This window comes from Pelobates fuscus, chromosome 5, assembly GCF_036172605.1.
Source record: "Pelobates fuscus isolate aPelFus1 chromosome 5, aPelFus1.pri, whole genome shotgun sequence".
Classification (NCBI taxonomy): Eukaryota; Metazoa; Chordata; class Amphibia; order Anura; family Pelobatidae; genus Pelobates; species Pelobates fuscus.
This window is the reverse complement of record NC_086321.1, coordinates 129,502,122-129,517,161: the sequence shown is the minus strand read 5'-3', so window position 1 is coordinate 129,517,161 and position 15,040 is coordinate 129,502,122. Positions and strand designations below refer to the sequence as shown.

General features: G+C 37.8%; 1 protein-coding gene across 9 annotated transcripts in view; it reads left to right on the top strand.

Annotated features, from left to right (window-relative positions):
• CLIP1 (CAP-Gly domain containing linker protein 1) overlaps window positions 1-15,040 on the top strand; it is a 118,857-nt gene that overhangs the window by 43,006 nt on the left and 60,811 nt on the right. For 5 of the 9 annotated variants that reach the window (XM_063454277.1, XM_063454282.1, XM_063454281.1 and 2 more), the window contains 4 exons: window positions 6,149-6,346; window positions 7,374-7,477; window positions 8,938-8,998; window positions 12,104-12,208. In XM_063454277.1, the coding sequence (XP_063310347.1) occupies window positions 6,149-6,346; window positions 7,374-7,477; window positions 8,938-8,998; window positions 12,104-12,208 (468 nt within the window). Of the gene's footprint in view, window positions 1-6,148; window positions 6,347-7,373; window positions 7,478-8,937; window positions 8,999-12,103; window positions 12,209-13,405; window positions 13,433-15,040 lie in introns of all 9 variants that reach the window. The other 4 variants (XM_063454283.1, XM_063454280.1, XM_063454279.1 and 1 more) reach the window with 2 other exon arrangements.

Sequence of the window (15,040 nt, the reverse complement as noted above, 5' to 3'; positions counted from 1 at the left end):
CAATGGAATATCATAAAGTAATTGAAGGGTTTGAAAATCCTGTAGGCTAGAATTAGCATAAAAATAAATTAGATGTGTAAGACCCCTCTCACGCCATGGTTTAGCATAGAAAAAGTAGGTATACAATATATAAGAGCTTCTATAGGAGTAGGGGGGGAAATTGGGTATCTGCTTAACTTATGTCTCTGTATATCCCAAATTTGTATTAACAAAGCTATTTGGGCAGGGACAGCTTTTAAAGGGGGTCATAACTGTTTAGGGAGCCATAATATATGCGTAATGTCATATGGTGCCATCATGTGCTGTTCAATTCGGACCCACTGAGGAGAATTATGGTTGGAAAAATGCGATATGCCAGCTGCCAATATAGATGCATAATAGTAAGTGTGAATATCAGGGACTGCCAATCCTCCTACCCTAGCTGGTGCTCTCAAAAGTTTCATAGATACTAGAGGGCTCCCCTTGTCCCAAATAAACTTAGTAATATCCCTTTGAATCGATTTAAAATAAGACTGTGGCATCAATAGTGGAAGATTCCGAAAAACATATTGTAATCTCGGAAGTATAGACATTTTAATAGTTATTATTCTTTCAGTCCAAGTAAGAAAAAGAGACCTCCATTTTAACAGATTTTGCTTACACTCCTTCCATACCCTAATATAGTTACCTGCACTCAAATCCATTTGTCTTCTGGTGAAAATTATCCCTAAATATTTAATACTATCACGTCTCCATTCAAAGGGGTATGTTTTATATAATGTATTTAAGACTTGAGAAGATAGATCTATTCCCAAGGCCTGCATTTTAGTAGTATTCAACAAATAATAGGAATGCAGACCATATTCTTTTATTATCTGCATAAGTATAGGAAGGGTGTTTAAAGGATCGGTAATATAAAGTAAAATATCATCCGCAAAGGCGCTGATTTTGTATTCTATTCCTTTAACTTGAGTACCCTGTATAATAGGGTGGTTTCAAATGGTTTGCAGGAGGGGCTCTAATGCAAGAACATACAGCAATGGGGACAATGGACACCCCTGCCTCGTTCCATTAGTTAAGTTAAATGGAGGAGATAAGAAACCTGCCTGTAACACCTGGGCCGAGGGGCCTGCATATAAGGCGAAAATCTGTTTAAGTAATTGCTGTGGAAACCCATAAGCGAGCAACGTTTGTTGCAGGAAGGGCCAGCTGAGGCAGTCAAAAGCTTTTTCAGCATCTAGTGCCAAAAAAAGTCAGCCTCCTCTGGGCCCCCCTTAAGTGATCCAAAATCAGTGCTAATTTCCTAGTATTATCCATCCCCTGTCTCCCCTGAATAAACCCTGTCTGATCATCTCCAATAAGGGACGGTAACACCTCCTTAAGCCTATTTGCTAAAATTTTCGCGTATATCTTTGCATCAGTGTTTAAAAGCAGGCTGCATATCACAAGGGCTCCCCAGGAACCGACAAAATTAGGGTATATACCCACCTTACCCAGCTTGTATTGACCCGGGGGTCCATGGCATGAGGCCCTGGAGTGTCCCGGTGCAGCTGGAGCCCCCACTTCAGGGTGGCTCTAGGTTCTGGTGAGAGACTCTGGGACTCGGAGATTGAGGCCTACCCGGGGGGAGAGTGGGGCAGACGGCCGCTGCCTCGCTCTCTGTCCTGACTACAGAGAGCCACCGTTCGCCTGGCGCCTGCCCGGACCAGTTCCCCCCCCCCCCCCGTGGGCCGGGGGGGGTCATCCCGGCCCCCACCAGGCAGGCTACCACCTATGCATCTCACCTGGGCGGCCCGAAGCTGCAGATAAGAGGTTTGCACGCGGTCCCCTTAAAATGGCCGACAGCTGCACAGTGATTTTCCGACCGAGACGCTGATCCCTATGAGGCGTGCCGACACGGTGGCACAGTGTTACACAGCCGGAGCTGCCACCGCGGGAGGTCCCTGAGGGCTCCCGAACCCCCACGCAACAATCCTGTAACACATGTGCCTCATTCACAGACCGGACGATGCAACAGCCCGCACACCAAGGCTTGAAAGACCACAGAGACCGAGCAGAACGGCCAACATGGTGCCCCAACACCAAGACGGATCTCCTACTCATCTTCTATACATCCTGCAACGAAAAGGCCCATGAAACGAAGACACCAAGCTTCCCACCCCGGCTGACCCAGAGGACTAAAAGGGACAAGCACACTGAAACGCAGCTGCAGCCCCAGAGAAAACCACCAAGAAACTTACAGCGCAGCATGGTTGAACAAAGCTCAACGTTATGATGCCTGCTCTGGTGGACACTCACCCCCTGCTACACAGAACGAGCAGAGCAGGTATCGGTCAGTAGTGGGACTCCCCCTGCAGGACCACCACATAGATGGCTCCCCACTGGGGCAGTACAGGTGGCTTGGAATGGCCAGGGTGATAACACTAAAGCGAGTGATAACAGAACTAAAGCGAGTGATAACAGAACTAAAGCGAGTGATAACAGAACTAAAGCGAGTGATAACAGAACTAAAGCGAGTGATAACAGAACTAAAGCGAGTGATAACAGAACTAAAGCGAGTGATAACAGAACTAAAGCGAGTGATAACAGAACTAAAGCGAGTGATAACAGAACTAAAGCGAGTGATAACAGAACTAAAGCGAGTGATAACAGAACTAAAGCGAGTGATAACAGAACTAAAGCGAGTGATAACAGAACTAAAGCGAGTGATAACAGAACTAAAGCGAGTGATAACAGAACTAAAGCGAGTGATAACAGAACTAAAGCGAGTGATAACAGAACTAAAGCGAGTGATAACAGAACTAAAGCGAGTGATAACAGAACTAAAGCGAGTGATAACAGAACTAAAGCGAGTGATAACAGAACTAAAGCGAGTGATAACAGAACTAAAGCGAGTGATAACAGATCTAAAGCGAGTGATAACAGAACTAAAGCGACTGATAACCGTATTAAAGCGACTGATAACCGTATTAAAGCGACTGATAACCGTATTAAAGCAACTGATAACCGTATTAAAGCGACTGATAACCGTATTAAAGCGACTGATAACCGTATTAAAGCGACTGATAACCGTATTAAAGCGACTGATAACAGCATTAAAGCGACTGATAACAGCATTAAAGCGGGGCACCTCGTTCCGGCTTCTAATAACTATGTGCACAGCAAAAATAAAGAATTAAAATAAAAAAAAAAGCGATATTGGGCGATAAACCCTTTGATGCATATAAAAATGATCAGGCTTAGGGATGGTCACTATAGTAGCTCGAAGCATCTCCGCTGGGAGCTTACCTAAGACTGTGGCCTTATGAAAAACTTTGTGCATATTTTCTATAATAGGTTTTGTCAACCCATCTGCTCCGGGTGACTTCCCCTGTGGTAATTTTAGCAATTGTATCTAACAACTCCGTAAGCTTAATAGGCTTAAGGAGTATATCTAATTGGGTGTTAGTGATCTGGGGTAAGTGAGCTTGGGTTAAAAATTTAGTTATATCTTTTATGCTGACATTATAGACACTACTGTCTCCTTTCAAATTATACAGACTAGAATAAAAGTTTGCAAATTCTTGACCAATATCTATTGGAGTGATTTTCTTCAAGCCATCGCTTCCCATTACATAGGGTATCTTAGAATTGGAATACTTGTTTCGAAATCTGGAGGCTAAATATTTATTGGCTTTCCCACCCCTATAATATGCCCTGGCTCTTAATTTATGAAGCATATGTTTAGTTTCTTCCGCATTAAGTACCTTCAGTCTCGCATAGAGCACAGTAAGCTGTTCCGCCAATTCAGGGGAGGGACATATTTTATTTTGTTTTGAAATAATGGCGATTTGTCTATGACAATCAAATAGATTTAAGCCGTTTTGCTTTTTCAGAAAAGAAGCACGTCTCAAAAACAGACCTCTTATCACCGCTTTATGTGCTGACCATATTGTAAAATCTGAGACTTCCTCAGTCGCATTTAGCTGATAATATTCTTGTATTCTTAACCTAATATCTTCTGTAAAGACTGCATCTGACAACAAGGAATCGTTCAATCGCCATGACCCCCGACCTTGAGGATAAAACGTCTCTGAGAGATCTAAATACACTGGGCTATGGTCCGACCAAGTTATTTCCCCTATATTACATTGCGTTAATTGTGGTAAAAGTGCTCTATGCAAGAGGAAGGTATCTATGCGAGTGTATGTGTTATGTACACGTGAATGAAAGGTATAATCCCTATCTGTAGGGTGTAAAACTCTCCATGCATCATATAAATCATATTGATCTAATAATTTTATAAACGCTTTAAAGTTTCTGCTCTCTGTTTATTCACACCTTTCGGGGTTGCGGTCGTATCTAACCCTGGTGACTGAATACAATTAAAGTCCCCACAGAGTATCAAGTCTCCCTGTCTATATTTTTCAATTTTACTCAGGAGGGAGCTCAGGAAATTCCTTGGGTTGTCATTGGGGAAATAGGCCGCTACCAACGTCATTTGCACGCTATTAAATTCACCCACCAATATAACACATCTCCCTCCTGGGTCCACATATTGTCTTTGAGGAATATAGGCTGTATCTTTATGAATTAAAATTGATACACCTTTAGATTTAGAACTAGACAAAGAGTGTACCTGTATAAGGCATTGTTTACTAAAAATAGCTGGGATACAATTTTTCTTGAAATGAGTCTCCTGTATGCATGCTACATCAATTGCGTGTTTGGTAAAGTCCCTAAAAAGTAACCTTCGTTTTCCTGGGGAGTTCAAACCTTTTACATTATATGACACTAATTTCATTATATGAATCTATAATAAAACCCTTTGTGATAATGGTTCCTACACATATTTCCTTTATATCTATTCTAAGGCCAAAACCGCTTGTTTTGAACAGTAAGTTTTATGTTAATTTTGTGTAACAAAAATAGGCAAATTGGATGTATAAGAAAGGGGATGGAAAGGAAACACACAAAGGGATAAGAGAAAGGGGGGATTGATGTGGGCAATAAGCCCTATATAGCTCCCTAGTTAGGAGCCAAAATGCCCCGAGTGCAACTCGGATGCATACTATAGGAGTAGTAAACGTGACAATCCCCATCACAGTGGGATGCTCACGATGATGGTAACATGGAACGATATGATACAAAAAAATGTAACCCTGCTAGTACTTTTTAAAGCAGGGTGGCATAGACCATGATGTGGTTAATGTTGGTGTGGATTAAGTGTTTAAAATTCAGTTATGTAGATGCAGCTTGGAAAGTAATATACTTATTAAAATGTTCTATATCCTCTGTATCTTATTCCTTAATATGTGTGTGACATGCTACATTTTCTGTAATAGGAAATTGCCAGGCTGCCCTTAATGTGCTGTATTAGCCATGTTATTGTATTCACGTGTGGCCTCCCCTCTGTAGTAAAAGCAAAACAAACTTTGATTAAGAAAATGTCACCCTGGTGATATCTTTTTAAAGTTCATTAAAATATTGATTGGAATTAAAACAAATCTATTTTTTTTTTTTTATTTTTTTTTTTTATTCTCACATCTCCATAGAAGTGAACAAATGTCAGGCTATCTATCACATAATCAAATATCGTATAAGATACAATATGTATAAATTTACAAAGGAATATAGACCTGAAAGGAAGCCAGCAGCTGATCACTACTGACCCAGCAACAGGAACCTAGGTTGATGACTTAAGTGTCTCCTTCGAATGTTGTCTGAAACTATTATTGGTTCACTCGAACCCAAAACTTTTCAGAGAGCTGGTCAAATTATAACAAGATATCCTCTGCTAACTGGGTACTTCACCACACAGCCTCTCTGCCATGTTGCTATATGCAAACTTGTGCCTTTGTCAAAATATAAAATTCTATCACCTGGGAGGGGGATCCTAATACAAGAGATCAGCTGCATCCGTCACCAAGTACACAGCTATGCACAAACAGCAGTAACCTCGAGCAAAACAGGAATGGTAATCTTTCCACCCTGGCTTTACATATTTTCACAAGTAATGTGTTTGGATAAAAGGCAGAGATTTTGTCCAGTATCCAGCAAACTCTGAGGAGCTTACTTGCTGTGTGACTGTCTGACAATATATATTTGTTTTTTAAATCTTGGATATGTGTCTATTCTCTGCACACTCCTTAATGTTACCCAATTTAAATTTTACACCATCTATGAGCAGCTCACAGAAACATCATCCCGATATGCAAGAAAGATCTCTGGGACAACAGCTTTGCAGGAAGCCCTGAAAGAGAAGCAGCAGCACATTGAGCAGCTAATGGCAGAGAGGGACATGGAAAAGGCTGAGGTTGCAAAAGCCACAAGCCATGTTGGAGAGGTTGAACAGGAGCTAGCAGTGATAAGAGATGGACATGACCAGGTATGAAATTATAAGGATTATATATACTCTGGATTGGTTTTGTTTTGTGTTTAACATTTTTTTTATAATATTATTAAAAACTCTAGTTATCAAAATGCTCATATTCTTTCTTCACTGGGTGATGACAGATACTGGAGAGCTGGAGGCTCTCTGTCTGAACTAAGGCTGGTGGTTCAGGTCTTAGCTCATTGACTTGGCTGAGAGGAGCTATCAGCTGACACCCTCAGTCAATGAGGTATCACTGCCCTGCAGGACTTACTTCAGGAGACGTAATGGAAGCTCCAAAAGAAGAGATTCTGGCCCAGCAGAACCTAGGGGAGAAGGGGATGGCAGTGCACTCTTGGCAAGTGCTATGGTGCGAGGAGTGCACTGGCATCATAACCACTGCATTGTAGTGATTATGGTCACTTAAGTGTTCCTTTTAAAATGCAATTTTCATTTTTTGTTCTTGTATATTGTGTAAAGTGCCATCATCATTTTGCGTTTTACATATTGCTGCATCCTTGGGTAGGGGCCCCATTTGTTGCATATGCTACTTGTGGTCTTTCATAGCTGTAGAAACTGGATGTCAGCTGAGCATTTGAAACTGACCTCTCCGACAGCATCATTGGGGCATCAACAGCCAGCCAGGAACAAGAGTTCCATTTGGCTAATGTAAATTTTTTGCATACTTCTGTGCAGGAAGTTGCATTCTTTGGCGGAGAGGGTTCAGGTGACGCTCTCAACCAATGAATGGTTGGCGGGGTCAGGATCCTTCTTCTGCATCTCTGCAGATGCCAGATGTCTTCACAGAAAACAGGAGGAGACACGGTGGCACCCAGGTAAGCAGGTAAAGCTTTGTAAGAAGGTTTGCCTCATTACCAGGAAACTTGGCCAGAGTACTTCTGGCATTATGACCACTACAGAGTAGGTTCAAAGTGAGCTATTAATTTGTGCTTTTTGGACACTCTCATTTTGTTGCAATTTGCTGCTTCATTACTTTGTGACTTTGATTTTTCTTACATATTTATGACCCTTGTCTTTATAGTATGTGATGGAAATGGAATCAAAGCTAGATCAGTTACATTCCATGGTAGAAGCAGCTGACCGAGAAAAAGTTGAACTTGCTAACTTGCTTGAAGAAGAAAGAAGGTAATTATACTGACACTGAAAGTGAACCCATCACAATAGCTTCACTTGGTTTAAAACTACTAAGGCAACAACACTTATCAGAAAGGCTTTGGAAACAGATCCCTATGACTTCCTTGCAAGTGTGTTGTTGTGTGAAAGAAATAATGTTAATTACACTATTTCTAAATTCTTGTGGCAAAGTGAGAGGCCCTTGTAGTTTGTGGCAGTGAATAATCACAGTACAACAACTCTGGCTTTTAAAATGAAAATATACATTTGCTAGCAGTTTTTTTTTTTTTTGTTTTTTTTAATTCTTTATTTTGGTGTTCAACAAAGAAATAACATACAGGCTGGTAGCGCCATAACAGCATCTACAAGCTTAATGTGGTCAAACATTTGTATACAGTGTCATGGCATGAGAGACAATTGCACTTTTTTAAGTTAAAGAAACAGGCTTCATTATAGATAATAGTATAACTCTTGAATAATAACAGGCTAGGGGACCAACGTTAGTAAAAAGGTATAGCGTGCATTCAAGAATGAAACGTTGTTTGGATGTTTTGCTAACTCTGCACAGTCTGACACCATGGCAGAGTCAGCAAGCCAGGCACCCATCTGAGTACTGTACAGTTTAGTAGAGGTTAACTATACTAGTGTTGCAGATCATTCTGTTGTGCCCTGCTCTTAGATAATGGGGGACTAACTGTCCAGACACCAGAGTAATTTATAAGGTGAGTGGGTTATTACAACTTAGTGAACGTGTCCAAAGTTCATATATGTAGTAAGAAAAAAAAAACCATAAACAACAAGAAAGCATAGGTAAACGTAGGGTAATGGTCTAGGTACCTGCTTGTAGAGGGTACATTATGTGCTTCTATAAGCCTGCCGAAGGCTATCCTGTGCCTATTATGTTTAGCGTTTTCTGTCAATTAAAGTAAGAGTAAGAGGTACTCTTCGCGGGTATTATAAGCAGGATAAACATTGCTGGGTATAGTTTAAACCTAGCAGATAAATTCAACTGCTCGAAGTACATGATAAAACAAATTGCCGAATTTGATGTTTATCTGGAGCGGTGATTTGCTAGCAGTTTTGATTGCACAGTGTAGAGAAGACATGCGATTTTGGCACCAACCGGGTTAAATACTAAAGTGAGAAATCAGGAATTTCAAATGTATCGCCAAATTAGTTCAGCTACTTTGAACTTAAATTTTAAGTTCATTTTGAATTCACGTTGAATTCCCAACAGTTCTCACTTTAGTAAATAAACACTGCAACTCTGGATAGGCATAACAAAAGCATTTTTAGAAATTGTACTTTGTGTTTGTTCAGCAGATTGTTCATTGGGATTAATCATTTTAACGAAACAGCAGACTTTGTAGCAACATCAATCCAATGACATTTTATTTATTGTTCAACAAAACTAAAATGGTTAAACTGGTAAAATAGTGTAGATTATTGAAATTATTTGTCCTAAATCACAGGAAAGTCGAGGACCTTCAATTCCGTGTCGAGGAAGAATCTATTACGAAGGGGGATTTAGAGGTAAAACATACTAGATTGAAAATGTATTTAATTTGTTTTGTATTGTTGAAAAAAATATTTAGAATTCACTATTTGGCTACTGTTTAGTCCATCAGATTGTACACGTGCAAATCATTAGGATTATCTTTCAGAGGTGCAAAAAAACAAAACAAAAGACAAGACCAATGTGTACGCAGTGCAAGAGATTTTCAATTTACTCCAGCATGCTCATGATAGAGCATCACGGAGTTGAGATTCAATAGTTCCATCATCTTCACCGGTTGGTGATGCTTCTTGCTTGCTATTCCTTTTTTCCGCAATCTGAGATCAAACTCTCAAACTTTTTGATATTTATAAAACTGGTAACCGTGTGAAAATGTCTTGAATAACAATTAGCATTCTTGTGTCCACAAGATGTTTCCAGTCTTATAAACAATACTTACTACATTGAATCTGAAAATTTTAACTGTTGGATGTGCTTTCCTTTTATGCTTCCTTCAAGAGATGCTAATTTAGTTAACAAAAATCAGATTCAATAATATATTAAAACACAGCACTAAATTAGCCAGTTTTGAGTAAAAACTGTACAGGAAATTGTTGACGTGTTTGCATTTTTTCTGTAAAATAACATTTTTATATTTATTTTTACATTATGAAATATCCACTCCATTTTTTTTATTGTTCTGTTTAAATTAAATATCATTATATGGACAATACAGAACACCTCATTATTAGCAAAACAGATGTTGGTAAAACATTGTGAAATATTTCCAGTTTTAGCTTTTATTCAGGAGATTAAGCACTAATTGATAGGACTGCTTTTTAACTTTAAGTTACTGATGCATGTTTGCTACTTGTGGTTTTTCACAAAATACTCTTTTAAATATTATTAATAGAATAAATTGTACATCCTAAAAAAAAAAAAAGTTCTAATAGTCATAAACATATTTATAAATAATTTAAAATATAAATTACTAAACCGACATTTCAGCATATTGTGTTAATCAAGTACAATTTAACTGCATTATTTAAAGTGCCTCTTTATCCATATAATTCAATATGATTAATAAGATATTAGGTTGTTTTTTCCTAGTAAAATAGAAGTAAAATTAGACAAACCGCTTGCAGATACCTAATTTCACGATAAACGCAACATCAGTATTGCTTGAACCTGTCATTATATATTCCTTACATAAAAAAAATAGCACTTTTACATTTTTTTAAATTTTTTTTATAACTGCAACACTTTACTAAAGTGTAAACAAAAAAAAAACTGTATCTTGGGAGTTCTTACATATAAATTATTTTAGTGTATTTCCCATTAATTGGATTTGTGATTCATTGGAGCTATACCTGCATTAATGTGCTATTTTCCATTTGCCAGCACCTTAACCAATGTGAAGCCTCTAACGATGTAAAACTATAATGAGTAAAAGGTATAGAAGATAAAAATGTTAAAGGGACACTATAGTCACCTGAACAACTTTAGCTTAATGAAGCAGTTTTGGTGTATAGAACATGCCCCTGCAGCCTCACTGCTCAATCCTCTGCCATTTAGGAGTTAAAACCCTTTGTTTATGAACCCTAGTCACACCTCCCTGCATGTGACTTGCACAGCCTTCCATAAACACTTCCTGTAAAGAGAGCCCTATTTAGGCTTTCTTTATTGCAAGTTCTGTTTAATTAAGATTTTCTTATCCCCTGCTATGTTAATATCTTGCTAGACCCTGCAAGATCCTCCTGTATGTGATTAAAGTTCAATTTAGAGATTGAGATACAATTATTTAAGGTAAATTACATCTGTTTGAAAGTGAAACCAGTTTTTTTTTTCATGCAGGCTCTGTCAATCATAGCCAGGGGAGGTGTGGCATGGGCTGCATAAACAGAAACAAAGTGATTTAACTCCTAAATGACAGTGAATTGAGCAGTGAAATTGCAGGGGAATTATCTATACACTAAAACTGCTTTATTTAGCTAAAGTAATTTAGGTGACTATAGTGTTCCTTTAATAAAAATGCCACTTGCCATGATGAGAAATAATGACGAAAATGAACATTGTTGAGCTGTTTTAATTACAGATAATAATAGAACGTTTTAAGGGCATGCCCAGAATATATTTGCGTTGATTATGCCACTCCCACCACACCTTTAATATCCTAAATGGGTGGAGTAATAAAATAATTACAAAATATTGATGGACCATGCTGATGATCTGTGTTCAGTGCTGCATTATTCATGGCAAAGAGAAGGATATTAACTGTACTGACATGCTGGACAATGATATCAAATCATGCAAATCATGATTCTGTGTATAATTTAGCTGTTCCCCAGTACAATAATATAGTAATAACTACCTGCTTTTATTAGCCCAGATAGGCTGTGGCTTTACTCACTCTGTAGACATCAGTGACGCTTGATACAGATTCAACTTTTAGGACGTTTTAGATAAAGCACCTGCAAGTAATTGTTACATAGTGATAAACCCTAAAATATCTTTGTGTTTTTTTGCTCTTTTGTATTTCATGAGTTAGAGCATCATCCAGTCATGAAAATGCTATACATTTAAAGTATAATTGTGTAACACAATATTTTGTTTAACTTAAATGTAGTTAAATACACAAACTTTTTCCTAAAAAAAATCATGAAAAACTTTCCTAACATAGAATATGTAACCCCTTCAGAAGTTCCCGTACTAAAGTAGAGTAGGACAGCATGAGTAGCTCTTAAGAAGAAACACTTAAACTACAAATAAATGACAAGTTAAAAAGGTTTTTGCTTGCTAAAGTATTAACTTTCTAAATTATTCTAATGCATTTCTTATTTTTCTGGTAAAAACTTAATTCTTCTTGCTGCATGCACCTATCTTATGTTTATATTTATTTCCTTTCTTTTTGTGTGTCTTTCACCATTTAATCCTCTTCCTGCCACCTGTTGATCACTCTCATTCAAGCATCATTAAGTCACTCCTCCATCTTATCATTTTTTTGTCGTCTTCCTCACTGCATCATCTTTTGCTCATCGATGGTCCAATGGTGCCGGAGCACGGCCTGCATGTAGCTCTTCCTTTCGTGCTGGCATGTGATGGTGGCACTGTTGTGTTCTCTCCCTCTCCCTTTTTACTAACAGACGCAGACCAAACTGGAGCATGCCCGCATTAAGGAGCTTGAACAGAGCCTGCTTTTTGAAAAGACCAAAGCTGACAAACTTCAGAGAGAGTTAGAAGATACTAGGGTAATGGTTTTCAATATTTAATGGAAACTCTCCTGGTAAAAAATATGTTTTGATATCGTCGTCCGTAAACCATTGGTTAGGTAAATATTAATAATCTAGTCTTTGGTCTTTTAGAAGATGGATGAGGAAATAAAAAGTTGTAGGCATATTTAGACTATAATGAGGAAAAAAGTTAAGAAATAGTCGCACAAGTCTCTTTTTATAAAAACATTTATCTGCTGTAAAGTATTTTCCCAAAAGTATTTTGCATTACCTTGAAACACATTGGGTCTCCTCAGTAGCGTGCTACAAAATAAGTCAAGTTTAGCATGTTTATCCACTAACCTGCATTGTCTTCAGTCTGCTTCAAACAGAGATATCAAATTCATTTTGGAAATTCATTTTGGGAATCCATTTACTAAGCATTACCGTTCTGTGGACAACAATTGGTCCATTAACAAATTTTCTTGGCGTTTCCCATTTACGTCATTGGCTGGATATATCAACAGAAGTCTTTTCCATAGTGTCTTCCTAATGTCGTATTTTATCTACAGTAAATTCAGCAATTCCTTCCTGGACAGGTTTAATATGTTAAACGCTTAATTAACATGGCAATTTTTTAAGTCTGAATACAAAAACTGTGGAATATCTCCTAAAACAACAAAAAGCAAAACAACATAGCGTATAACTGTCTGGATACCGATTGGTCACTCACTTCAAGTAGACTGATATGCCAAAGTTGCATAAAAAGCACTTGGAATATTATCAATAATGAAAATCATTGATACTAAATAAATATGAACTGATGTGGAAAAACCAGCAGTTGAAGCCAAGTACCTGATGAAATACAGGTCATACACTGGGAAGGTCAGGAAAGTAGGCACTTATGCAGGTGGCAACTCAATATTTCAAATATGGTAGCCCATGTGACAAGGCTATTGTATGTCAGTGCAAACTTACGTACATAATTAATTTTTGTTATGATATGTCCATCAACCGGTGTCTGTGTAGCAAATCTTTAAATTCTAAAATGTTGTGGTTGGCTAAATGTGCTAATGATTTTAAGGTATTGTTTTCTGGCGATAAGGTTAGTGGAATTTCTCTAGTTCTTATATGCATGTTTTTTGGCACTTTGGATTGTTTCCTATTTGGAGCTAGTCTTTTCTTTTTTTTTTTTTTTTTTTTTTTTGTATTTTTGACGTTTTTTGTTATTTACAGGCCAAAACAAGGCCAGTATCCTTAAAAGTAAGTATTGCATATATGTCCAGTACAGTATCTGTGTTTGCAGGATGGCTTGTGGTGGTAGGTGATGCACTAATATCTGCTTTTTTCCATTGCAATGGTTTGAGTGTTTAGGGAGTGTATTTAAGCTAGTTTCACATAAACACCTTCATGTTGATGATGCATGTGGCTTTAGAAGTACTAGACCTCTTAATGAAATAAATCTGTACTAATTCAGATGGCATGAAAGCAAAGGACCCACCACATTAACCTTATATACTGCTCAAATGATACATTTCAGTCCATTTTAATTAGTGAGTGGTAAATAACATTTGTTTGCAGCATGCTGCCAGGTGAGGGTGAAATGTAGACTTTAAAAAGCTGTTTATTTTTTGGATTTTTTTTGGGGGGGGGGGTTGGTGGGAAACGGTTTGTTGAATGTTTGTTAGTGAAAAATAATTTTAAGTGATCCATTGTAGCTTAAGTTTAGAATCCGTTTTTATTTCAAGTGCAAAGTTGGCAGTTGCTGTTTTGGATTTCGTTTTGATTGAGGCTTTTATAAAGGTATAAAAATGGTGATTTATGTGTGTATATGTGATAGTGTCACTTTGTAAATTAAACATATTTGAAGTTCAATGAAAACTATGAAGCACAAGTGTTGACCCAACACTATTATTGAGGAAAAAAAGCAAACCAGGAGCCCCTTTTCATTAAAGTGGATCACAACGTGGTGTGTTGGAAAAATTAGGTCACGTGCAGGAAACGTCCAAGTCATCTTCTATTCAGAGCCAAAGCAGTATGCAGCACATTGCTTCTAAATTTTAGGATTCTGTAACTAGTTTTCAGAAAACCTCTTCTTTGTACATGTAATAGTATTCAACTTTAGTGTACATCACATTGTTGTGACTTTTTCTTCTAAACAATTTTCTGATAGGTTCTCTTAATCCCTTGCACCTTTTTTGGAGGGATTTGGAGTTATCTACTATTATGACCCAGATGTTGACATGTTAGATGCTTGCAGATTCCCCCTCTCTGTTTTTATTTTAATTTTTTTTTAATAAATGAAAAATAAATTGGTTTTGCATACGCACCTCTAACAAAAATTTTGGAGCACATTTTTTGTTGGAGACTTATGCAGAGGCCAGGAAATGGCTTAGATTTCCCTGCATTATCCAGTCATCTCTGGTTTCTGGGTAGCTTCTTTCATTGAAACGCATGAATTGTGCAAGTTAATAGACATTGAATGAAACAACGGGGGGAAAGGGCTGCGCTAAAAATAAGATACAGTAAAATACAGTACAGTGTAAACCAGACCAAATGGTCACAATCTGTTAACAACGGAAAGCGTAGGTCTCTTGAACCAGGTGAAAAAATTGTCTATGGAAAAATATATATATCTTTGAAGAGAGTCTTTGCAGATAAAAAGAGTATACAATGTAAAAAATGGTAAAAATAAATAAAAAATGAATCAAAAATGAATGAATGAATAAATTAGTCTCACTGATATAGCTTGATGGGATATCTGTACAGTCCTCAGGAGTTGATCCGTCCGGGTAGTAGGATAATCCGTATATGTGGAGACAAAATAGGAGACACGACAAACTGCCAATAGTGAAGAATTGCGGCTCCAAA